The sequence below is a fragment of the Dermochelys coriacea genome, chromosome 11 (assembly GCF_009764565.3).
Source record: "Dermochelys coriacea isolate rDerCor1 chromosome 11, rDerCor1.pri.v4, whole genome shotgun sequence".
Taxonomy (NCBI): Eukaryota; Metazoa; Chordata; order Testudines; family Dermochelyidae; genus Dermochelys; species Dermochelys coriacea.
The window spans coordinates 45,981,044-46,006,915 of NC_050078.2; the positions used below are offsets into that span (position 1 = coordinate 45,981,044).

Here is a 25,872-nt window from a genome sequence, read left to right on the forward strand (position 1 = left end):
AATAGGAGACTGTGTTGCATGAACTGTCTGCTGCATGGGGCTTTGAAAATTTGCATCAGAATAACCATTGAGGAACAGCTATTTTAGAGTCTGAAAGTCCTGCTGGTTCAACTCCTTCTCAAATTGATAACCAAACTATGGCTTTTACTGTTCCTCTTCCTCCAATACTTCCACTGCAGGTGTGAAGTGGCTTCTAGAATGTCTGCTGATCTGGTGGTAGTCTTGGAACTCTTTAAGGACAACTGTAGGAGCGTCTGCAATCCAAAGGAGGAAACCCAGTTTTCCAACATAAGTGAAAGTGACAGGTGGCCTGTCTATCACCAGGCACTATAATCCAAGTCTTGCAAACAACATGCATAAATGTATTAAGCTGCCTTAAAAAGTTTCATCTGCCCAGAGACCATCTTTGTAGCAATCCTGAGTAGGCCCCGCCTTCCAGTTGCCAGAAATGATTCCTTGTCCATGCTCAGGCTCCCTAGGAGCATTGCCAGAGACCTTGGGAACTAATCAACCCCCCACTCCAAGTTTTAAATACATAGGATTAGCCAGCCATAAGAGACAAAAATTTATTTCTATCATTCCCTGATTATAGAAGCCATTAACTCTTGCCTGTGTCAATGAAAATTGAAGAACTGAAGTCCTCCATTAGCTACTCAAGAGGAAAAGGGGGAAAACTCGCTCTTCTCTCCTTCAGTTGCTTGTGTGCCACACTTGGTATTTCTTCTCAATCTTACTGACAGAATGGGTTCAAGAAAACTGACCTACTAACAAGGATGACTGTGGTCTTGAAAGGCCTATGAAAAGGTAATTAAAAAAGTAGAGGGGAATTTACTAATATCCTCAAAAGGCGAGTTTTCTAATTTGTCTTACAAGCCAGGATAAAACAAGTGAAGTTGAAACCACAACATTTACGTCAAGTAGATTCTGCTATGCATGTGACTTTATTAATGAAATATAAAGAAACAAATTACAAATTCTAATTACTAGCATGTTCTTAACAGGTATTAATTAAGCAGTACTCAGAGATTCCCTTCCCCCCCTCCACAATGTCAAATCTCCATGAAGATTCACAGCAAGCAATTAGTCCACTCATAAATTGGGCATCCTGAAGTTCAACTCATCTTCTTAATTAGATTTCCCCTATAATATCCTCTGGAGTAGCCAAGAGAAGTATGGGATCATGCTTCAAACTGATGTTAACCTCTTGCGACTCCACATGTGAAAAGCAGGCACTCTGCAGCCAGTGTTCATGTTTTAACCTGTGCAAGCAAACACATTTAAATTAATATCAGCTACATTTTAATCTGGTGTAAACTACAGTACTCTTCATTCACTGTTCTCTGTAGTTTGACGAAACTGCTCCTAAAATATCCAAGATCATGGACAGAAATATGGAGTAATCACAACCCTAACAGATTACATCACTAGCCTAAAACCTACATTACTGGTGAAGAGTAAGAAGTAGCAGCGTTATGTACAACAAAACAAAATTTCACCTGCTGCTTCTCCTTAACAAAAATTTAGGTAGTCTTCAGGTTTTTGTTTTTTCTTTGAAACTGATGACATTTCACCATGATGCACAAAGCATGGACCTTTGCCTACTCAGCTGGATTTGAATAGGAGCACCAAGGGAGAAAGGATTTTTGCAGACATATAAGAGCAGTTTTTGCAACCAATGTGCTGCCTATGGCATATGTTCTAGTTCTCTTTCCTGTGTTATGAGCTTTAATTCAGATCAACACATATCTCACAGGAGATGGGAAGAGATTGCAGGAATGCTGGTTCTTCACTCTCATCAACATAGCACAGCAGATCTTTTAGAGGATGTGAAGATTACAGAGAAAACTCAGATATTTATTCCTTCAAGAGAGATCATCAGTCCAAATGAAGGAGCAGGAATACCACGATAATAATGAAAATTCTGGCAGCAAATACACGATGATCTGACCAATATAAAAGTAAGATCTTAGGTAGAGTGTTGAAGGCTAGTTAGTAGCATGTTGGCTGTCCTACAGACTCTCAACCACTTTCACGGGAAACAGGAAGTCATTTGCTTCTTGCTAGCAAGATTCATGGAGATGTTTTTCTATTGAATAATCCTAAATGGAAATAATCCTAATCCCTTAGCCTCTCACTTTAGATTCTCAGGGCATTTTAAGACAAAAAGATGTTCAAACAATCTACCTTTCACAGAATTGTAACATGCTTCATTAGAAGAACTGTTTGGGAATTTTCCATTGTTTTTGGTTTTGACAGAAAATGTGGTTTGAGGAAAAAATAAAGATTTTCCACAAGGAAATTTTTATTTCGGAAAATTTAATAAAAACTTTTTGGCACCAAGAAATAAAATCAAAACAAAATATTTAATTTCCGGTCAAGTTGATTCAAATCATATAATTTTGGTTGAACTGTGCCAAAATGTTTTGTTTTGCATCATTAATCTTTGTCCACTTTAGCTTCCTCTGCGCCTCACCATTTTTATTTTTCCCCTTATGGGCTTGGCTCCACAGCCAAGTGACATCTCCCATAATGCACCATGGTCTCACCTGAGACTGAACCCCAATGTTGCATTAAGAGAGTCCCACACCCCTACAAAATGTTTCATTTTGATACATTTCAAAAAATATTTTAATGTCTTTTCTTTTAGAACATGTTCCATTAAAGTTTTGATATTTTGACTTTTCATTCTGATTTGGGCTGAAAACAAACATCAACATACCAAAGTTTCCCATTGGATGGAAATTCCAACTTTCTCTCAGCTCTCCTTGTTAGATACATCATCTTGAAATCATAATATTCATTAGCATGAATTCTGCCATCTAATTAGTGGAGTCATCCTTCAGCAGCCTATTCTCCCCCTGCCTCCACCAGCTTCTAGGCCCAGTATCCTTGCCCAACCAGTCCCAGTCCTCCTCCAACCCCCCATCTCCTTAACTGATCTGTCATCACAACTTCACCCCCAGGTTTTTCATCCAATCTCTGTCTCCTCCCCTTGTTTATGTTTCTAAACAAAGTAACAGTGAACTGATACTAGGGAGAAGTCAGTTAACATAGACCTTGAACAGTGGTTCCCAAACTTCTTCCAGCAGCTCCCATTGGCCTGGAGCAGCAAACTGCAGCCAGTGGGAGCCGCGATCGGCCGAGCCTACGGACGCGGCAGGTAAACAAACCGGCCCGGCCCGGCTGGAGCTTTCCCTGCACAAGTGGTGGAACAACTTTGGGAACCACTGACCTAGAATATAAAATGATTAGGGAGAAAAATACTTACCCCATAGCACTTTACACAAGAAAGTAGAATGTAAATCAGAGGGTGAAATTTAGCTTTGTGTAATTTCAAGGGTTATGCACCACGTATGTCCCACATATTTAAGTTCTCAAAATTGATCCTAAGTAGGACAAAAGCTGTGCATAGGCCCTGCAGTGAGCCATTGAACAGTTGTGAATTTATCCCAAATCAATCTGAAGAAGTTGATGACACCTCTTTTTCTCAATGTGCATGTTAGTTCAATTAAAAAGTAGCGTCTTTTGCTACAGTTTGACTATGACGGATAGAGATGCTTTCCTAAGAAAAGGTGTAATCAGAGTTCTCTTATTGCAACAAACTTCCCCTTCTAGTAGTGTTTTTTTTCACTCTCAAGTGAAGTCAACTCTCTTTTATGAGAATATTCCATTTGTTTTATGCAGCATTGAAAATACTGTAAAATACCTTCCAAATTCTCCTTGATGTGAGTGTCAAGTATCTCCTGTACCTTGGAAACCTCTGTACCTTATCCTGAAGATCCAAGTGCTATTTCAGTTATTTATCTGTTTTAATGGTCATAATTCTGTCACTTTTGCTTTTTTGAGGATTGTAAAAAGAGGGTCAAGGGAGTAAATTTACTGATGTAGCCACTATCAACCTTAGCTTAATTCTGCCTTCAGAAACACAACACACACAAATCGCATTAAACTTCACTGGGGTCGGTGCACATATCCAAAAGTATGGTCTGACTCCTAACCACAGCAGCGAATGCTATACAGCCAGTGAAAATGCATTGGATCACCATAATGTGGCATGAAGTCTTCTGTGAGATCTTTCAATTTTTTTACAGAACTTTTGGGATCAATTTGCTAAGCATTTCTTAAAACCCACATTCCAAACCCTGTAACTTGAACATGTTCATACTCCTAGCAGCAGTCACTGTGAACACAACATTATTTTTCAGGATAGCACTAAACTGATATTGTGTGTCAGCCAGATATGATTAGCAAAGATTTCAACATATGCGAGTGATAGTCATCACTTATGGATCTAATATTTTGATAAAATACTGATCTTTCAGGCATAAGACATTGGCTTATAAGTAGGAAATTATTTTTGTCCATTTTAGTGTCACTGTAAGTGCTAATGCCCTTGTGAGAATATGACCACTGTCTCCCCGGAATCTAGTGACGTCATTGATGACACTGAAGAATTCTATCACTCCTCTCTCCCGCCTTCATGTCACAGTTTTATTCTGGTGAAAACTTGGTAACTAAATGTGTAGGCATAGGACTTAAAGAAACCAAATAAGGTACCCAGATGGTAAAGGAGGTGTCATATGTGGCATCCTCCGCTATGCTTAAAAAACCCTTATGCTCCTGCTAAGTTAACTTGGGACTTTTTGCAGGACACACCACTGATTTTATTTTCCAGCTGTTGAGAAAAGAGATCATGTATAGATAGTGCCTTCTCTCTCTTCAAATGAGAGTGCAGGATGTACTACTATTCACCTAACATGCCCAGTTCATGAATGAAATAATTTCCTTTGAAGACACTTTTAGAATGAGCAATGATAAAATGTATATAACAAATTGTGACCATTTCACTTATAAAATCCTATGCCTGTTAGTAGTGCATCCTTTTGCAGCAATAGTGTTGATACCTTGTTTCAGCTATACCAGCATATAATAGAAGTTTAGTTGAATTTTTACAACACTCTTTATTCCAAAGTGCCTTTGCCCAATTCAGTCCGACAGGTTGTTATACACAACATAAGAATAGCCATACTGGGTGAGACCAATACGTGTCCTAGCCCAGTATCCTGTCTTCTGACAGTGGCCAGTGCCAGATGCTTCATAGGGAGCAATTTATTAAGTGATCCATTCCCTATTATCCAGTCCCAGCTTTACGGAATCCAAAACATGCGTTTGTGTATGTCCTTGCCCATCCTGGCTAATAGTTGTTGAAGGACCTATCCTCCATGAACTTAACTAATTCTTTTTTGAACCCATTTATACTTTTGGCCTTCACAACATCCCCTGGAAATGAGTTCCACAGATTAAATGTGCATTGTATGAAGAAGTACTTCCCTTTTTTTTTTAAACCTGCTGACTATTAATTTGATTGGGTGACCCCTAGTTCTTGTGTTATGTGAAGGGGTAAATATCACTTCCTTATTTACTTTCTCCACAGCATTCATGATTTTATAGCCCTCTATCATATCCTTCCTCAGTCATCTCATTTCTAAGATGAACTTTCCCAGTCTTTCTAAGCTCTCCTCATATGGAAGCTGTTACATACCAGTAATCATTTTTGTTGCCCTTCTCTGTACCTTTTCCAATTCTAATATCTCTTTTTTGAGATGGAATGACCAGAACTGCATACAGAATTCAAAGTGTAGGCAAACCAATGCATTTGATAGTGGCATTATGATATTTTCTGTCATATTATCTATCTATTTCCTAATGGCTCATAAACACAACTTTTTTGATTCCTGCTGAATACTGAGCAATGTTTTCAGAGAACTATCCACAATGACAGTAGGATATTTCTTGAGTGCTAACAGCTAATTTAGATCCCATCATGTTGTATGAATAGTTGAGATTATGTATTCCAGTGTGCATTACTTTGCATTTATCAACACGGAATTTCATCTGACATTTTGTTGCCCAGTCACCCAGTTTTGCGAGATCCCTTTATAACATTTAAGTCTGCTTTGTACTTAACTATCTTGGGTGATTTAGTATCATCTGCAAACTTTGACAACTCATTGTTTATGCCTTTCCCCAGCTCATTTATGAATATGTTAAATATTCATAAATGATAAGTTAAATTTACAGAGACAAGGTGGGTGAGGTAATATCTTTTACTGGAGCAAGTGAGACAAGCTTTCAAGCCACACAGACCTGAAGAAGAGCTCTGTGTAGCTCTAAAGCTTGTTTATCTCACCAACAAAAGTAAGTCCAATAAAAGATATCACCTCACCCACCTTGTCTCTCTAATACCCTGCAACTGACACGGCTAGGGTGACACTACATACAAGTTACATTTATGTAAGTTACACTTATGTTCTACTGTATAGTTAGTTATTATAAGATTTTATAAATTGTATATGGATCTATGATATCTTCTGATGGAAATCTAAATGCAGATGATAGTCATGTTATGATTCACTTACTCACTTTTGAGTATTGTAAGACAACAGGGTCCTGTGCATGCTTCATAAATGAAACTCAGTACAGCCACTACCGTACATTACAAGACACAGTACTCAGAGTAAATCTGAAGTTACCTCACTGACAGATGTTTAGCCATTGGCCTTTGACCTTTCATACAATATGTGTTCTGACCTTGTCCCACTTCAGCTGTAGGGACACTCATTTTTTCTGAGAAATATCGTTGTTCCTGTCTTGATTTTGTCTCAGTTACAGTGAGAATTTCTGGTTTTTCATTTTTCTCTGAAACAAAACATATACGTCAGTGAGAGTGCTAACAAAGTTCTCTTTAATTATACTAATGTGCATTGGAGGAGGGGCATTCACCTGTAACTCTTATGAAAGCTGAACAGTATGCTTCCCCAACTTCATTGCTGGCAACACAAATATATTTCCCAGTATCAGCAAGGACTACATTTCTTTTCAAAAGGTAATAGGAGTCACCTAATTTCTCAATCTGTAAAATAATGAAATATGTGCAGACAACAATTAGTAGCACACAGCAAGATATACTATGTCCCTCCCCAAGGAACACTTTAAAAAAGTTAAATCATACACTGATGTTTCCAGCTACCAGTCTGATATCATCTTTAGTCCAAACAACATTTGGTCTGGGTATTCCATGTATAGTGCAATGCAGCATTAAATCTTCTCCTTCTTGTAGAGCTGTATGTCCAAATTTCTGTATGAACTTTGGTTGTTTTCCTTGTACTGAAAAAAAGCATACACTGTACTTGAAATGGCACAAGCAAAAAAACTCTTCTGCTTTCAGAATTTTTTGATTATTGCATGGAGAAAAGAATCCATGATTATGGTTGCATCTCAAGAGTACTAGTTTATACAGCAGTGGAGGACAGACATTTGAAATTATATTCCTTTTATTTAGCATGGATATGGAGTGGGAATGGTGATACTCTCCTTGGCACACAGGGTGGTGAGCATCATGACCTCCATGCATCAGGAGAGTGATATTAATTTCAAGGTAGCATTAGATAATCACATTCTTTATGTGAGTAATAGATAAATATATGGTGGATTACCTTACTGCAGTGAATAGTAAAATACATTTCCTACAGAAGTTTAAGGAACAATGTCAAGACTGGCAAACTTTTGGGCTAGGCTTACTGTTGCATATCATGCTTTTCTTTGCTTTGCTAATCTGTTCCATCCTTCCAGGTTAGCAGCTTAGTGAAGCACACAAGAATCCTATTCTATAAAAGGGTCAAATTCACACTAATGCTGAAGGACAGAACAGGATTGATGCACTCTTAAGTTACCACTTAAGCCCCACATGAAAAACTAAGGTAGATTGCTACAAAATATAAGATTTTTAGAGCAGCCCAGACACTTAAATCACATCTTGCTTCCCTTCCACATCAGAAATATATATTCTCTTTTTCTCCTTCATTATTTCATAATGTATCATAGCATACAGATTTATTAAGAACAATACAAGGCAAACGCCACTATATGCATGCTAGCTACCTTATTGTGAGGGTAAATCCTTTAGGTACATACAAGACCCTCATATAATAAAGCTGTTAGTGTTTAGTAACCTTATTCAAAATATTTCACTGATTTAAATTTAACAAACTCTAGGGCATGATTCCGCTCTCACTTATACCAGGATAATTCTGTTCAACAGAGTGATTCCTGCAATACACAAAAATGAGAGCAAAATCAATATATCCCAAAGTGTGGAACAACACTAACAGCAAATGATCCTTAGTCCCCCATACAAAAGTCTCTGGCATAGGTGCATGTCAGGGGCCAGCAGGGAGTGAGAGCAAGCGTGGCTGGGACAGTCCTGAGCCCTTGCTATCTCCCCTGGCTACCACAAAGTCTATAATTAACCAGTGCCAGAGGCCAAAACTATGTCAACAGCTCAGGCCACACCCATCACAAACTGTGGGCCTGTGAGAGGCATATCTTTGGGTGCTCCCATTGAAGTGAAGCAACTCCACACACACCCCTTATTGCAGGCCATGGCTTTAAGCTACAAATAAGAGGTATTTGATGTGGCTGGCATAGAAGCAGCAGCAGATCTGGGGAGAGGGAGTTTATATCCTCAAACAGTGCTCTTACATTAATGACTATGAAGTTAGATCCTATCCAATGTTGCTGTGTAGCTGGAAGCAGAGGTAGTTTTGGAATGAAAAGTTCTTTACAATCATCTACTAAATATATTCAGTAGGAGTGCTAAGGATAGAGGGTTATTGGAAACTATTTAGACTCCAAATTGCCATCCACCAGCAAAGGGCAAGTTAAACTATAGGCAGACACAGGCAACACAATTTATTTGGATTAAATGAGCACTGGGGAAAAATAGGATTGGTCCAGGGAAAAAGTTAAGTATACTGAAGATTTTGATTTCCAAATCAGGTCAGAGGCAATCTCCCTGGAAATGTAAAGAAAAATTATGCAAACTGGAAGTATTTTAACTGAGAAAAGACATTTTAAGTTTCAAAATGTTCCATGTGGGCAAAACCCCCAGATTTTTTATTTTTTTAAAAACAGAAACTTTGCTAATGCTTTTAGTTTCAATAAGAAAGTTTTGAATGAAAAATTTCAACCTGTTCCAGTGCCAAATAAATTTAACTCTCCTCGTTTATTCTCCATTTGTCTTTTAGTTTTATATTTCCTACTTTGCAGCAATCAATCCTGTGGCAGCAGCTCCTCTCCATGAAGCACAAGCAAGGTTTCTGGCAGCATGGATGAGCCACTCCTCCCCTGCTCTCCATTTTCTTCTGTCTCTAAAATTTCTCTTTTTCCACCTATTTGTCTCCCATTGTCCCTCCCCTGTATCCTCCCCAACTCCTATTCCCTCCCCTTTTGTTTCTCTCTTGCATTTACCTATTTGTTCTACATCACCTCCCCTCTTGGACCATCCATGTTTACTTTTTTGTGACCAGTAGGTGATCCTGCAAGGTACCAAGCTCCACAGAGAAAAAAAAAAGAATTAAAGGGTGTTCAGATTGGGCCATTAATCCTTGAAGTTATGCTATTTCCTGATGCGAATGGGGAAACCTCTCCTGTTGCAAATAAGCTGATACACCAAAATGTCAGAATGAATTTCTGATGCACCCATCGCAATACAGTTTCACGAACCACCACAAATGCCTGTGAGTTCCTAAGGAGTGGTTAATTTTCTCCATTACTTCAGTGCTATTGTTTTTTCAGTAAGGTAGACCCAATGGCTGTGTTGAGGTAGAATGATTTATGTGGTACCAGTGTTGGCACAAAAAGTTTTCTGATGAAAACCTAGCACTCAAAAAGCTGCTCATCTTTGCTATCTTTGTGTATCTAAGTAATAGGAAGGGCCCACACTTTGTAGATGGGTACCTTCTAAATTATTTTAAAAATAAAATTCAGAATGTGGTTTAGGGCAAGTTTCCAGTCAACATGCTATGAGCAAACATTGTGCCATCCTACAGACTAACGTGACTTTAAGCAGCCAAGAGACCATATACCATTCATGATTCAAGTGTATGAGTCAAAGGGTTGCATCCCAGCTGAGAATATTAACATGGGTGTCTGCCTCTGGTTTCTGTGACTGCGCTAAAAAGATTAATTTGCACCAGTAAAAACAAAACCCAATCACTTTCCTAGCTGTAGTAGAAGTATTTGTGGAATTATGTTGGACTGTGGAATTATGTTGGACAAAGGTGGTGTATCACATGAAATTTCCTACATCTTTCTGACTCAGTGGGATACTACGATGCAGAGTCAATCTTTTGCCATCATAGATATTTCTGTTCTGTAAATCAGGAGAGTGTAGAACCAAATGCTCCTTATTTTGAACAGAAAAGGTTCAAACATCTGTTCAAATACAGCCATAAATAAGGTGGCTAGGATTTCAGCTTTGATCTGGTTTCAAAGTAGCAGCCGTGTTAGTCTGTATTCGCAAAAAAGAAAAGGAGTACTTGTGGCACCTTAGAGACTAACAAATTTATTTGAGCATAAGCTTTCGTGAGCTACAGTTCACTTCATCGGATGCATTCAGTGGAAGATACAGTGGGGAGATTTATATACACACACAGAGAACACGAAACAATGGGTTTTATCATACACACTGTAAGTAGAGTGATCACTTAAGATGAGCCATTACCAGCAGGAAGTAGGGGGGGAAGGAGGAAAACCTTTTGTGATGATAATCAAGGTGGGCCATTTCCAACAGTTAACAAGAACATCTGAGGAACAGTGGCGGGTGGGGTGGGGGGAGAAATAACATGGGAAAATAGTTTTACTTTATGTTTTGGTGTATCAGTTTATTTGCAACAGGAGAGGTTTCCCCATTCGTATCAGGAAATAGCATAACTTCAAGGATTAATGGCCCAATCTGAACACTCTTAAATTCTTTTTTTTTTCCCTTGTGGAGCTTTGATCTGGCTTCCTGTTGAATGTTAGTATATACTACAAAGTTTGCAGTGAAAACAAAGTTCATCTTCTAACAACAACAATAATTTTAATGGACATAAACAGATTGCTATAGGCAATCAATGCTTTCCATCCCTCCTCTCCCCATTATATCATCTTGAAACTGCAAATGGATCTAAGCTGGTTTTCTAATTTTATATTAATATTTCACAATCTGCCATCATAGAATATCAGGGTCGGAAGGGACTTCAGGAGATCGTCTAGTCCAACCCCCTGCTCAAAGCAGGACCAGTCCCCAACTAAATCATCCCAGCCAGGGCTTTGTCAAGCCTAACCTTAAAAACCTCTAAGGAAGGAGATTTCACCATCTCCCTAGGTAACCTATTCCAGTGCTTCACCACCCTCCTAGTGAAAATGTTTTTCCTAATATCCAACCTAAACCTCCCCCACTGCAATTTGAGACCATTACTCCTTATTCTGTCATCTGGTACCACTGAGAACAGTCTAGATCCATCTTCTTTGGAACCTCCTTTCAGGTAGTTGAAAGCAGCTATCAAATCCCCTCAATCTTCTCTTCTGCCGACTAAATAATCCAAGTTTCCTCAGCCTCTCCTCACAAGTCATGTGCTCCAGACCCCTAATCATTTTTGTTGTCCTCTGCTGGACTTTTTCTAATTTTTCCACATCCTTCTTCTAGTGTGGGGCCCAAAACTGGACACAGTACTCCAGATGAGGCCTCACCAATGCTGAATAGAGGGGAATGATCACGTCCCTCGATCTTCTGGCAATGCTCCTACTTATACAGCCCAAAATGCCATTAGCCTTCTTGGCAACAAGGGCACACTGTTGACTCATATCCAGCTTCTCATCCACTGTAACCCCTAGGTCCTTTTCTGCAGAACTGCTGCCTAGCAGCTCGATCCCTAGTCTGTAGCAGGGCATGGAATTCTTCCGTCCTAAGTGCAGGTCTCTGCACTTGTCCTTGTTGAATCCCATCAGATTTCTTTTGGCTCGATCCTCTAGGTCCCTCTGCATCCTATCCCTACCCTCCAGCGTATCTACTCCTCCTCCCAGTTTAGTGTGATCTGCAAACTTGCTGAGGGTGCAATCCAAGCCATCCTCTAGATCGTTAATGAAGATATTGAACAAAACTGGCCCCAGGACTCACTCTTGGGGCACTCCCCTTGATAATGGCTGCCAACTAGACATGGAGCCATTGATCACTACCTGTTGAGCCCGATGATCTAGCCATCTTTCTATCCACCTTATAGTTCATTCATCAAGCGCATACTTCTTTAACTTGCTGGCAAGACTCCTGTAGGAGACCGTATCAAAAGCTTTGCTAAAGTCAAGGAATAACACGTCCACTGCTTTCCCCAAGGAATAACAGAGCCAGTTATTTCATCATAGAAGGCAATTAGATTAGTCAGGCATGACTTTCACTTGGTGAATCCATGGTGACTGTTCCTGATCATTTTCCTCTCCTTGAAGTGCTTCATAATTGATTCCTTGAGGACCTGCTCCATGATTTTTCCAGGGTCTGAGGTGAGGCTGACTGGCCTGTAGTTCCCCCCCCCTTCCCTTTTTTAAAGATGGGAACTACATTAGCCTTTTTCCAGTAATCTGGGACCTCCCCCGATTGCCATGAGTTTTCAAAGATAATGGCCAATGGCTCTGCAATCACATCAGCCAACTCCCTTATCCAGCCCCATGGACTTGTGCTCGTCCAGCTTTTCTAAATAGTCCTGAACCACTTCTTTCTTCCCAGAGGGCTGGTCACCTCCTCCCCATACTCCTCCCCATCCCATTAGCCACCAAGGCTGGAAGCAAGTTTAGAGTCCTTTTGAAAAGAGCTCCCCACCCCCAGGTCTTCAGTAGTATAACACTCCCATTTCAATCTCTAAAGGTCTAGAGCAGGGGTTATCAAACTGGGGGTTGGGGCCCCTCAGGGAGTCATGAGGTTATTACCGGGAGGGGACGGGGGGGTCACGAGCTGTCAGCCTCCATCCCACACCCCACTTTGCCTCCAGCATTTAGAATGATGTTAAATATGGTCACACTCAGAAGCTTGCAGTGTGAAAGGGGTCACCAGTACAAAAGTTTGAGAACCACTCGTCTAGAGAATAGTGGTCCTGAAATCTGTCCCTGGTTCCAGGTTGTCTTTTGCCCATCTATCACCCCAGATTAATGTAACTCTTGGACGTGAAAGGGATTTCACATTTGGAGAAACAAAGTAATTATTTCTGCAACAGGTTGCTTAAAGAAAAAACAAAAACAAAACCAGCACAGCAGCTCTTTAGGGGGGCTGGGAGAAGCATAGAGGTTTAGAATGTTTAGATATAGGCTCAACAGAGAGGATTCATCACATGGCTCATCAAGTACCCCGCTTTCCCCACCGCAACTTTATTGCTAATAAAAGTATATAAAATTGCATTTCACATTCCAGTTTGTCCATCCCACCTGGTACATCACTAATCTCTCCCACCTGGGACTAACATTTCAGATCTGTGAACAGCAGCTCCAACAGCTAGTTAAGAAACAAAAAAGTTTCCCCAGCACCCAACACATGGAAATTCCCTGAGAAATTATGGTGTGCTGACTCACTGCTGAGGTGCCGCTCAGCCAATATTCAGTCATGGGGGAAATCCCAATCCAGGATGCCTTATTGGCTAGTAACAGAAGCTTTATTCCAGGAACTATACAAAGGAACGCTAAAGCTGCTATGGCCACCTGTTCTCGAGCACTCTTAAAACTCAGACAGGCTCTGGCACTCAGGATAACAACGGTCAGCCCTGCATGCAATGGTGGAACTTTTTAGTGCTCAATGACACATGACAAGAACTCCTGCCCCTTGTCTACAGCCAAGCTCTACGATACAACCGCATTTTCTCCAACTCCTCAGACAGAGGCAAACACCTACCAGATCTCTATCAAGCATTCTTACAACTACAATACCCACTTGCTGAAGTGAAGAAACAGATTGACAGAGCCAGAAGAGTACCCAGAAGTCACCTACTACAGGACAGGCCCAACAAAGAAAATAACAGAACGCCACTAGCCATCACCTTCAGCCCCCAACTAAAACCTCTCCAACGCATCATCAAGGATCTACAACCTATCCTGAGGGATGACCCATCACTCTCACAGATCTTGGGAGACAGGCCAGTCCTTGCTTACAGACAGCCCCCCAATCTGAAGCAAATACTCACCAGCAACCACACACCACACAACAGAACCACCAACCCAGGAACCTATCCTTGCAACAAAGCCCGTTGCCAACTCTGTCCACATATCTATCTATTCAGGGGACACCATCAGAGGGCCTAATCACATCAGCCACACTATCAGAGGCTCGTTCACCTGCGCATCTACCAATGTGATATATGCCATCATGTGCCAGCAATGCCCCTCTGCCATGTACATTGGCCAAACTGGACAGTCTCTACGTAAAAGAATGAATGGACACAAATCAGACGTCAAGAATTATAACATTCAAAAACCAGTTGGAGAACACTTCAATCTCTCTGGTCACTCGATTACAGGCCTAAGAGTGGCTATACTTCAACAAAAAACTTCAAAAACAGACTCCAGCGAGAGACTGCTGAATTGGAATTAATTTGCAAACTGGATACAATTAACTCAGGCTTGAATAGAGACTGGGAGTGGATGAGTCATTACACAAAGTAAAACTATTTCCCCATATTTATTCCCCCCCCCACCAGCCCCCCACTGTTCCTCAGAGGTTCTTGTCGACTGCTGGAAATGGCCCACCTTGATCATCACGACAAAAAAGTTTCCCCCCCTGCTCTCCTGCTGGGGACAACTCCCCTTAAGTGATCACTCTGGTTACAGTGTGTATGGCAACACCCATTGTTTCACGTTCTCTGTGTGTGTGTCAATCTCCCCTCTGTATTTTCCACTGAATGCGACGGATGAAGTGAGCTGTAGCTCGCGAAAGCTTATGCTCAAATAACCCTGTTCCTCTCTAAGGTGCCACGAGTCCTGCTGTTGTTTTTGCGGATACAGGCTAAGAGGGCGGCTACTCTGAACCCTGCCCCTTTAAAAAGAAAAGGAGTACTTGTGGCACCTTAGAGACTAACAAATTTATTAGAGCATAAGCTTTCGTGAGCTACAGCTCACTTCATCGGATGCATTTGGTGGAAAAACCAAAATTTTTCCAAAGTTTTTCCACCAAATGCATCCGATGAAGTGAGCTGTAGCTCACGAAAGCTTATGCTCTAATAAAGTTTTTCCACCAAATGCATCCGATGAAGTGAGCTGTAGCTCACGAAAGCTTATGCTCTAATAAATTTGTTAGTCTCTAAGGTGCCACAAGTCCTCCTTTTCTTTTTGCGAATACAGACTAACACGGCTGCTACTCTGAACCCTGCCCCTTTAAAGGCGACCTGCCTTTCTTCCGCCAGACGCCGGAGACAAGCAGAGCCCCGCTGATAAGCGCGGGACGGGCCATAGCTGCAGCAGCTTCCGCCCTGCGAGGAAAACACACCAACCCCCACGGCCAGCTCCCGCCATCGCTGTCTCTGCCCCCGCGCCCGCTCGCCCCGGGTGCCGCTGACGCCCGGGAGCCCTGGGCCGCCTTGTGGAGACGTTAACCCCTCCCGGGGCCCCGGCTCACCGCCCCGTTTCAAGCCCACAACATGCCACGCGGCCGGGCCGTCTCCTTCGCTCGCTCTTTCTGGGCGCCCGCTAAGTTTCGTACGTCACTGTAACGTTGCCGGCTCAAAGCCAGTGTTCCGGGGGCAGGTGGAGCGTTCCCTGGAGGTGAGGGTTAAACCAGCCACCCCCCGCCTCCGACCCGCCTGCGTGGTCCCAGAGCGGGGGCAGGGGACCACGCAGCCTGCCCCAACCCCAGTTCCGCAGGGGAAGGGCTGAAGGCACAGTGGTGGCCTTTAGATGATGGCGGGGACGTCTGACGCGGGCAGAGTCTAAACCCTTCCGCGGCTAGGAGCGGTAAGAAGCCATCAGAGCCTGGAGCCCTCGCGCTCTTTGCGCCCAACAGACGCTAGCGGCGGGGTCGAGCAGAAAGTTTTGAGAGCCCGTGAGGCTCAGTGAGCAGAGCCTCCACACGCTCCGTTTGCCAGCGGGACATCTGGCAACAATCAGCACGTATTTCAGAGTAGCCGCCGTGTTAGTCTGTATTCGCAAAAAGAAAAGGAGGACTTGTGGCACCTTAGAGACTAACCAATTGATTAGAGCATAAGCTTTCGTGAGCTACAGCTCACTTCATCGGATGCATCTCTCCTCTGTTTTTTCCACCAAATGCATCCGATGAAGTGAGCTGTAGCTCACGAAAGCTTATGCTCTAATCAATTGGTTAGTCTCTAAGGTGCCACAAGTCCTCCTTTTCTCAATCAGCACGTAGTATACCTTGGCTTGGCAACCCCCGTATTAACAGCTGGAAGAGGCCCTTCAGCGGCCCGCAAAATAGCTCGGCTGGCTCTTTGGTTGTTGCCAAACAGCTTATGCTCTAATAAATGCATCCGATGAAGCGAGCTGTAGCTCATGAAAGCTTATGCTCTAATCAATTGGTTAGTCTCTAAGGTGCCACAAGTCCCGCTTTTCTTTTTGCGGATACAGACTAACACGGCTGCTACTCTGAAACCTGCTCAAATAAATGTGTCAGTCTCTAAGGTGCCACCAGGACTCCTCTGCTTTTTTGCCACTACAGACTCACACGGCGGCTACTCTGCAACCCGAGGACCCAGGCAGCGATTGAAAGAACCCTAGCTGTAAAATTAATCGTGATTTAAATATCTTGACACTTCACTAAAATAAAAGTATTTTCAAAAATTTGTCTTCATCTAAGTTGCACTCCAGTCCGCCCCTCTTGCAGCAATACTGTAAATACCATATCTCCCAGCCCCTCTATTGCGTACTCCTAAAAAATAATCATGTACTTCAGGGTTCAGAGTAGCCGCCGTGTTAGTCTGTATCCGCAAAAAGAACAGGAGGACTTGTGGCACCTTAGAGACTAACAAATTTATTTGAGCATAAGCTTTTGTGAGCTACAGCTCTCTAAGGTGCCACAAGTCCTCCTTTTCTTTTCATGTATTTCAGTTACTAAAGCTGGCTTATTTCTTTCTGACTTTTCTTTTTCTGGGCCAAAATTTGAAGTATTTATTTAGGCAAAAATCTCATGGAAAGCTGTGTGAATTTTGGGTGAGAGATGACCAAATAAGGACTGCACAATTTAATTCCATATCTAGGATTATTTTTATTAGGGCTGTCAAACTATTTAAAAAATTAATCGCAATTAGTCACATCCTTAATCACTTTTTTAATTGCGCTGTTAAACAATTAAATATTTAAATATTTTTGGATGTTTTCTACATTTTCAAATTTATTGATTTCAATCACAACATAGAATACAAAGTGTACAGTACTCACTTTATATTTATTTTTGATTACAAATATTTGCACTCTAAAAAACGAAAGAAATAATATTTTTCAATTCACCTAATGCAAGTACTGTAGTGCAATATTTTTATTATCAAAGTTGAACTTACAAGTGTAGAATTATGTACAAAAAATAACTGCATTCAAAAATAAAACAATGTAAAACTTTAGAGCCTACAAGTCCACTCAGTCCTACTTCAGCCAATCACTCAGATAAACAAGTTTGCTTACAATTTGCAGCAGATAATGCTGCCCGCTTCTTGTTTACAATGTCACTTGAAAGTGAGAACAGGTGTTCACATGGCACTGTTGTAGCCATGCTGATGACGGGTTCTGCTCAATAACTATCCAAAGCAGAGTGGACCGACGCATGTTCATTTTCATTATCTGAGTCAGATGCCACCAGCAGAAGGTTGATTTTATTTTTCGGTGGTTCGGGTTCTGTAGTTTCCGCATCAGAGCGTTGCTCTTTTAAGAATTCTGAAAGCATGCTCCACACCTTGTCCCTCTCAGATTTTGGATGGCACTTCAGATTCTTAAACCTTGAGTTGATGCTGTCGCTATTTTTAGAAATCTCACATTGGTACCTTCTTTGCCTTTTGTCAAATCTGCTTTTGAAAGTGTTCTTAAAATGAACACGTGCTGGGTCATCATCTCAGACTGCTATAACATGAAATATATGGCAGAATGCGGGTCAAACAAAATAGGAGACATAGAATTCTCCCCCATGGAGTTCAATCACAAATTTAATTAACACATTTTATTTTAACAAGCATCATCAGCATGGAAGCACGTCCTCTGAAATGGTGGCTGAAGCATGAAGGGGCATATGAATGTTTAGCGTATCTGGCATGTAAGTACCTTGCAACGCCAGCTACAAAAGTGCCATGTGAATGCCTGTTCTCACTTTCAGGTGATATTGTAAATAAGAAGCAAACAGCAGTATCTCCTATAAATGTAAACAAACTTGTTTGTCTTAGTGATTGGCTGAACAAGAAGTTGTACTGAGTGGACTTGTAGGCTCTAAAGTTTTACGTTGTTTTGTTTTTGAGTGCAGTTATGTAACAAAAAAAAAACTACATTTGTAAGTTACACTTTCACGATAAAGAGATTGCACTATGGTACTTGTATGATATGAATTGAGAAATACTATTTCTTTTATAATTTTTACAGTGCAGATATTTGTGATAAAAAATAATAGCATAAAGTGAGCACTGTCACTTTGTATTCTGTATTGTAATAGAAATTAATGTATTTTAAAATGTAGAAAAACATCCAAAATATTTAATACATTTAAATTGGTATTCTGTTGTTTAACAGTGCAATTAATCACGATTAATTTTTTTAATCATGATTAATTTTTTGAGTTAATTGCGTGAGTTAACTGCGATTAATCAACAGCCCTGATTTTTATTTTATTTTTTGGTAGAAAGAAACATAAGAAGGGCCATATTGGGTCAGACCAATGGTCCATCTAGCCCAATAGCCTGTCTTCCGACAGTGGCCAATGCCAGGTGCTTTAGAGGGAATGAACAGAACAGGGCAATTAGAGAGTGGTCCATCCCCTGTCATCAAGTCCCAGTTTCCAGCAGGCGGATGTTCAGGGACACCCAGAGCATGGTGTTGCATCCCTGACCGATTTCATGTGCTTGATTAAAAAGGAAAGCTGATCTTTTGACAAGGAAAGCAAGCATCCTGGGCCCAATCTTGCTGCCTTTAAAGCCACCGGCAAGACTCCTGCTGGCTTTAACTGGAACAGAGCTGGCTTCTCTGACTGCAATTTACCTTAGTTCAAAGGGTTCTCATGAGCCACTTAACCGCCATTTAAATCTTTAAGATTACCCAGAGCAAAGGGCACCGGAGTGAATTTTACTTCCTCAGTGTGCTCATTTTAATTCATTTTGCTTTGGCACAGCCATTGATCACCTCTTAATCCTTCTCCAGTAAAGATCTGATAAGACATGAGCTACTTTATCATTTACAAGACAGCATTTATGAAGGGGATACTACTCAGGGCTCCATTTAGCCTCGTTGGTGAATGGGGCATTAACCCATGGAAAGCAGCTTTCCTGGTACAAGCAGCATGGGGCTGCCCCTTCTCCAGCCAACAATACACAGTTTTGTAATTGTGTTGGCTGGGTGAATAGCTCAGCACAGCAGCACTTATGGGAGAGCTCTGTACCACTGCTACCTCCCCATCTGGAATGACTTCTCACAACCCATCACCTTGAATCAAGCCTTGTATGCCAGTCTTCAAAGTGCACACTCAGATAAAACCATGTTCACAGGCTGTTCAGTTCAATAGCACACTTAGATGATAACGAGCAGAAAAATGAACATGCAATGTTTAGCAACAATATGCATTTCAGTTTAACCATTTAACTTATAATTTAGCAAAGAAAGAAAGTACACTAGTGATTTAAAATAGGTTTATCCAGGAAAGGGTGGAAAACATGATCAGAGTGAGTAAATGCAGGTGGCTTGGGAGCTTGATGAGAGCTTAAACATGACGGCCATGAGATGCCTATTCTGCTGTTTGTTTTATGAAATATTTTCAGTTTTGGACACTATAGGGTTTGCAAGTCAGTTCTTGCTATTTCTGAGTAAAAGTATCCCCACATGAAGGATTCTCTTTGTCCCTTCCCCTCTCAGGGGAAAGATGATAGTCTGTTGTACTATGCTAGGAATTGAGAGTATAAGCCAGAATCTAATGTAGGCTACATAGCCTACAAAAGTATGAACTACATCAGTAAAAAGATGGAAGTGATATTTCTCTGAGGTAGACCTGATTGTCTCACACTTGGAGAGACTTGCATTCAATTTTCCCAACTGGCTCCTGACTGTGGTGCTGAGCCTTGGAATACAAAGCATTTGAACCTTTCCTCACTCACATTGAGACCTATTAAAGAAAAATCTGGAGATTTTATTAAAAAGCAGTTAATGTGCAAAGTTGACAAATATGTATCACTTCATTTATATAAATGAAAGCAAGCATCTAGATAAGTGGTTCTCAACTCTGGTCCACTGCTTGCTCAGGGAAAGCCCCTGGTGCACCGGGCTGGTTTATTTACCTGCCGCGTCCACAGGTTTGGCCGATTGCGGCTCCCACTGGCTGCAGTTCTCCGCTCCAGGCCAATGGGGGCTGCAGGAAGGGCGGCCAGCACGTCCCTTGGCCTGCGCCGCTTTCTGCAGCCCACATTGGGCTGGAGCGGCGAACTGCGGCCAGTGGGAGCCACAATCGGCTGAACCTGCGGATGCGGCAGGTAAACAAACTGGCTTGGCCCTCCAGGGCCTTTCCCTGAACAAGCAGTGGACCAGAATTGAGAACGACTGATCTAGATCCAAGTATCTAAACATAAATCTACCTCAAATTTCTTTTCTATCCCATAGTAGTGACAGAAGAACTTAACTGCAAGCCCAGGTCTCCCATCTGCATGCACCTTCCTTTCCCCAAGGAGTTTGCACTTTGGCTGGGATCCCATACCAGCCAGGGCTGGTCTCCCAAAGCAGTGTTTTTTAGCTTTTTTAATACCAGGGACCAGCTTGCTGCCTTCCTAAACTGTCTCTCAAGAGATCTCAAGGACTGGTGCCATACATACTTGGGCAGTTAGCCTGCCTCCCTCCTCCCCTGCCATCCACTGCAGCTATGCTGCTATTTTTAGCATGCTAGCTAGATCAAAACTAGCAAGTGTACATCCATCCGAGCTGGAAATTACAGTTCCAGCTGCAGTGTAGACATGTTCTAGGAGACTCAACATGTTTGCCCATATCTGCACAGAAAATGGGCTGGTATAAAAATAAGCCCATGGGTTTCAGTCTGTGGTGAAAAGTCACGGTGAAAGTCAAATTACCCTCTTGGTGGGGGTTTTGACTTTAGAATCCACTCAGCAATGCAAGAATTCAATCTAATTCAGTATGATAAAAAGTGCGAAAAGAACTGGCACTGAATTAGACACAGCATCTTTTCATGTAGTGATTGCAAAACTGCCAGCTTTCTGCTGGCCTCCAGCATTCTGTTTATTGTAAATGGAGATCAGGCAGTCAGGCACTGACATTTCAACAACATGCAAAATACGAAATGCATTACATCATGTTGGAGGGACACTTTGGTTTGTTTTATCTCAGTGCTTATTATAATGCACATGCAAGTCAGATTCTTAACATGGTTGTTTTGTAGCAATGAACATGGATATAATCACATGGAAACAAATACAAAACTGATTTTTTCTTCTGTAAAAATTCAAACATTCAAGAGGTTAGTAATTATTAAATTAGTTTATTGTAAAATGAAAACTACATTTCCTGAAAAGTACTAAAGGGTATGGCTTACTTACTTAGAAGAATCCTTATGAAACAACATTTACATGAGATGGCTGGACTTAGGGGTAATATAAATTCTATTCATAGTATGTTGTCTTCCCCCATCCTGCCAGCTCCCCCTTTCCCTGCTGCTAGGGTATGTTGCCTTGAGGACGTCTCCTGTTTCAAAGTTACAAGATTTTAATAGAATTGCAGCCACTGGGCCAAAAATCCAAATGTTTGTCTCTGGCCTCATTGGCCCCCTGGTATTTGAAATATAGATTCTGTTCAGTTTGTACAGTCAAGAATGTAAATTTTGCAAGAGATTGTAAGTCTCCCTCCACCCCGTATAAATTTCCCACACAAGCAAATTCATTATGTGAAAGCAGTAAATTAAGGATAAAAGAAAAACATTCAAATGTTCACCAACTGCTTTTAGTGTATGGATAGATGTGCCTAAGTTTCATAAGAAATAGCAGGTATTAATAAGTTGAATATCTCACTCATTAAGTAGGCTAATAAATTATGGGCAAAGTCTTCCAGTGGCATAATTATTTTTCTTGCCTTTGTCAAAAACCTTAAATAAATTATTCTTTGAATCAAAGCTATTACACTGACACAACTATGTTTATAATAAAACAATATTTTGCTTGTCCTTATCAGAAATGAAATGTAACATATGCAAGCAAATTCCTCTTTTGAATGTTATAGCTTTAAAGTTGCAGCTCATTTCTCATTGCCGTAGTTAAGTGAAAACTCACAGAAAAATCCTTCCTTTTCATTTTATCATTTATCCTACTGCACACACTAGCCAACCCTTTCAGTATATCCCTTGATCTCTTTGAAAACAATTTATTAACAAGGAATTAAAAATGGGCTCAAGGTCCAATGCATAGAAGATTATCTGTCCCTTTTCATGTTAACAGCTGGGAGTATTAAACATCTATATCTTTCATTTAACATTTTATAAGAGAAAAAAGGATCATAAGAATTATGCCATATATGGAGGCAGTGGGTATATAGGATAGCTAAGTATATTGAAAAAGTCTTACTTTGAAAGTATCTGTTTGTCATGGGAATATTGTAAAAACAGGGGCTACTTCTCTTACTTAACCATCACTGACAACAAGGGGGCAGAGCCTCAGCTGGAGAAGGTTAACAAAGCTTCACTGACTTCAGTGGAACTATGAGAATTTACAGTAGCTGAGGCTCCATCCCCTTGCTTTAAAGTCACTCAAACAAGGCATGTTTTATTAAGCAGAGCCCTTGTATTTAAAATAGAAGGTAGGGATCTGGTATATGCCAGTGCAGCTATGAATATTACAATGATGTACTGTATGGATTTGAGTAGCTACACCACACCAAGAAACATTTAAAGTGTACGTGAGAAAAATGTCACCAGAAACAACACATTTTGATATAATAATCATCATGCTATATGCATTGATTTGAGCACCATGTTCCTGGATGCACTTTGACACATGATCTCTACAAACAGCACAATTTGTAAGATTTTTTAGGTCTAAGACATCTTGTTTTAGAGTGCAAAACTGTGTCCATCATCCCAACTAAATTTTAAACTAAACATTAATATGCTAAAGGAAGATGAACATCTGATGTAGCAGTGGCATTAACAAAACATCCAGTGTGACACAGAAGCAGATTGGTATAGTTTGTGAAAGGTGCAGTGGAAGATAACAGATTTATTGTTGCCTCAGTCTGTGAGAATTAAGTCCCGGTGCTGTCAGTATCACACTTACTATGTGAATAGCCAGTACATTAGTGATACACTAATATAGATAACACACAGCATTGTCCAGTCTATTCTTGTGATAGGTGGCCTGTTACCTTTCACATGGAGGATGGCACTTGATGAGATAGTGCCACTAGAATTTTTAGCCCGAACAACATAGAGGCCAGCATCTGCATCACACACCGTCTGAATGAACAAAGCATGCTTTGTGTCCTTTTGTAAAAGCTTTAAGTGCTCATCTGCGGTCAATTTCTGGCCTTTCTTGTACCTGAAGCAGAGAGTCAGTTTTCAAGTCAGGTTTACATCAGTGTTTGCTGAAGCAGAATTTGCTGATTTCAGACAACCTCTACAATAATGTTAGCAGTAACAATTGCTAGCGGCCACTCCCCAATTCCCCCCATTTATACCAGTTATATTTAAACGAGAGATACAAAAGAGCTACCATGTTGTGTAATGTTAGAAAAGATACAAATGGGAGCCCTGATCCTATGACCTGCGCTTTACAGGCTGACACTACTATGCCGCCTCATTGGTGGCAGTGGGGTTCTGCAGAGACCAGCTTGCAAGATTGGGTGCTAGGTTTCCTGTTTGAGAATTTTTGGTTTTATTTTTAAATAAAAACTTGCTAAAAAAGGGTTAAATTCACCTATGTCTAAAGGGCCTGCAGAAGACCCTATGCATCATGTAAGCCCTGTAAAGGCTGAAGTGAGTCTTAAATGGTGCCCAAAGCATCATACAAGTCCTCCAAGGAAGGATGGTTTGGTGGCTAAGCCACTGGACAAGGACTTGGGAGACCCAGGTTAAATTCCCTGCTCAGATTCCTGCGTGAACTTGGGCAAGTCACTTAGGCCCACATCCGCAGAAGCATTTAAGTACCTAGTCCAAAGAAATCAATGGAAGTCAGGCACCTTTGAGGATCTGGCCTTTAGTCTCTGTGTGTCTCAGTTCCCCTTCTATAAAATTGGGATAAGAACATTAAAGACAGTGAGGCACCCAGATAACTATGGTGAGGATGTAAGTACCTTAGATAGATAAGACAGAGACACATACATAGAAATTTCAGCCAGAGAAAACAGAAAGAGAGCATAGGAGGCTGGTGTTCCTCTCACTTATACCAGTGTAAAGCTGGTGTAATTCAATTGGGCCAGGTTCTGAACTAGTGAAAATTAATGTAGCTTCACTGACTTCAGGGACCTATGCCAATTTACACGACCAGAAGATGTGGCCCACTGATTTCAATGGTGGTACTGCTGATATACTTTCTGTAAGGTAGGCCCTAATTGTTTGATTCTGTAGTTTCTACATATACTACATTTAACATTGCCAACATGCAAAACTGCCATTCCTGTTATATGTCTGTTAAAATATATAAATCTGCACAATAAAAATTGGATACAATGATTCTGGACTGACATTTTATTGTAAAAAAAATCCACTTTCACTATTTTCATAAAATTGTGGCTTGAGAAATGTTCAACTTAAAGTTTATTTTGAAAAACAAGTAAAAATCCCAGCAACATATTCTTTAGTGCTGAATCAATGTTTAAAAACTGAATTGTAAAGACATCAGCAATACCTTTTCAAAGTGTAGGAGACAGGGATTAAAAACTGATGGCTGTATTACTGATATAGCAGAATGTACTGAGTGTTTCATTATTTGATGTGTTTTGCAGTTCTTCAGGGAAAAATTCAGATTATTAAAAGACTTCCAAAAATAAATTGTACTTGGTATGTGATAGTTTATGGTACGTGGTAAACACTCACTCTCTCTCTCTCTCTGCAAATGGAAAAATGTTTCTCTGTCGGTCTCTGCTTTCCATTGTAGTGCTAAGTATTGCAAAAACTTGGACTAAAATAGCTCCAGGTACATGGACCTCCATTAGCAAATTAAAACAGAGGTTCTCTATGGGAATTTGGAGAAAATAAGTGGATTATATGGCAAGGGAAATTAGAGTTGGATTTTATTAAAATAAACCAGCACATAAGATTACTTTATTGTGAAAGTAAAGATTTCTTTATTGTGAAATCTTCTGGACCCTCCATCACTCTCTTACAATCTTTAGTAAAGGATTTATCAAAAGATTTTTACTCTGAAGACATTTATATTTCTCACTGATAAAAGTTCTTACAAATGTAAGAACCTACTTTTGATTGTTAAAAATTGTGCATGGGAAATGTGCAGCAGACAGAGTGAATATTCAGTGAAAAACTGGAGTTCTTCGTGTATAGGCTTATTTTCTTTGCTTTCAGTCTCTCCATTTTTGGGGAAGAGGGGATGCTTGCAAATAGCAGGCACACTGATAAGGAATTCACCTACAGTAAGTTGGCTCTGAAGGGGGAATTTTCTTTCACAATCATTTTAAAAAGTGGAATGTTATACTGAAAAATGATGTAATAGAAAAAAGTGTTTGATGTGTTTGCATTTGAAAAATAAATATTTGCTGCTCTGATTATTCATAGAGTTGACAGCAGTGATATTATTTCAAGTGGGTTAATTGAAAAATAAATTTTCTTTGCAAATGGAACCATGCAGAAGTGTGGAGTGATACGGATAACAAGCAATTCTCTCT

The 25,872-nt window shown here is 40.7% G+C and overlaps 1 protein-coding gene across 8 annotated transcripts in view; it reads right to left on the bottom strand.

Annotated features, from left to right (window-relative positions):
• Positions 1-949: 949 nt before the first annotated feature.
• Positions 950-25,872, bottom strand: part of CCDC141 (coiled-coil domain containing 141) — a 174,065-nt gene continuing 149,142 nt past the window's right edge. For 3 of the 8 annotated variants that reach the window (XM_043505409.1, XM_043505411.1, XM_038422083.2), the window contains 5 exons: positions 23,398-23,570; positions 7,013-7,167; positions 6,784-6,913; positions 6,534-6,699; positions 953-1,259 (listed from right to left, as the gene is read on the bottom strand). In XM_043505409.1, coding sequence (XP_043361344.1) covers positions 1,130-1,259; positions 6,534-6,699; positions 6,784-6,913; positions 7,013-7,167; positions 23,398-23,570 — 754 coding nt within the window. In that variant the 3' untranslated portion in view covers positions 953-1,129. Of the gene's footprint in view, positions 1,260-6,533; positions 6,700-6,783; positions 6,914-7,012; positions 7,168-21,272; positions 21,813-23,397; positions 23,571-25,872 lie in introns of those variants that run through there. The other 5 variants (XM_038422084.2, XM_043505412.1, XM_038422086.2 and 2 more) reach the window with 5 other exon arrangements.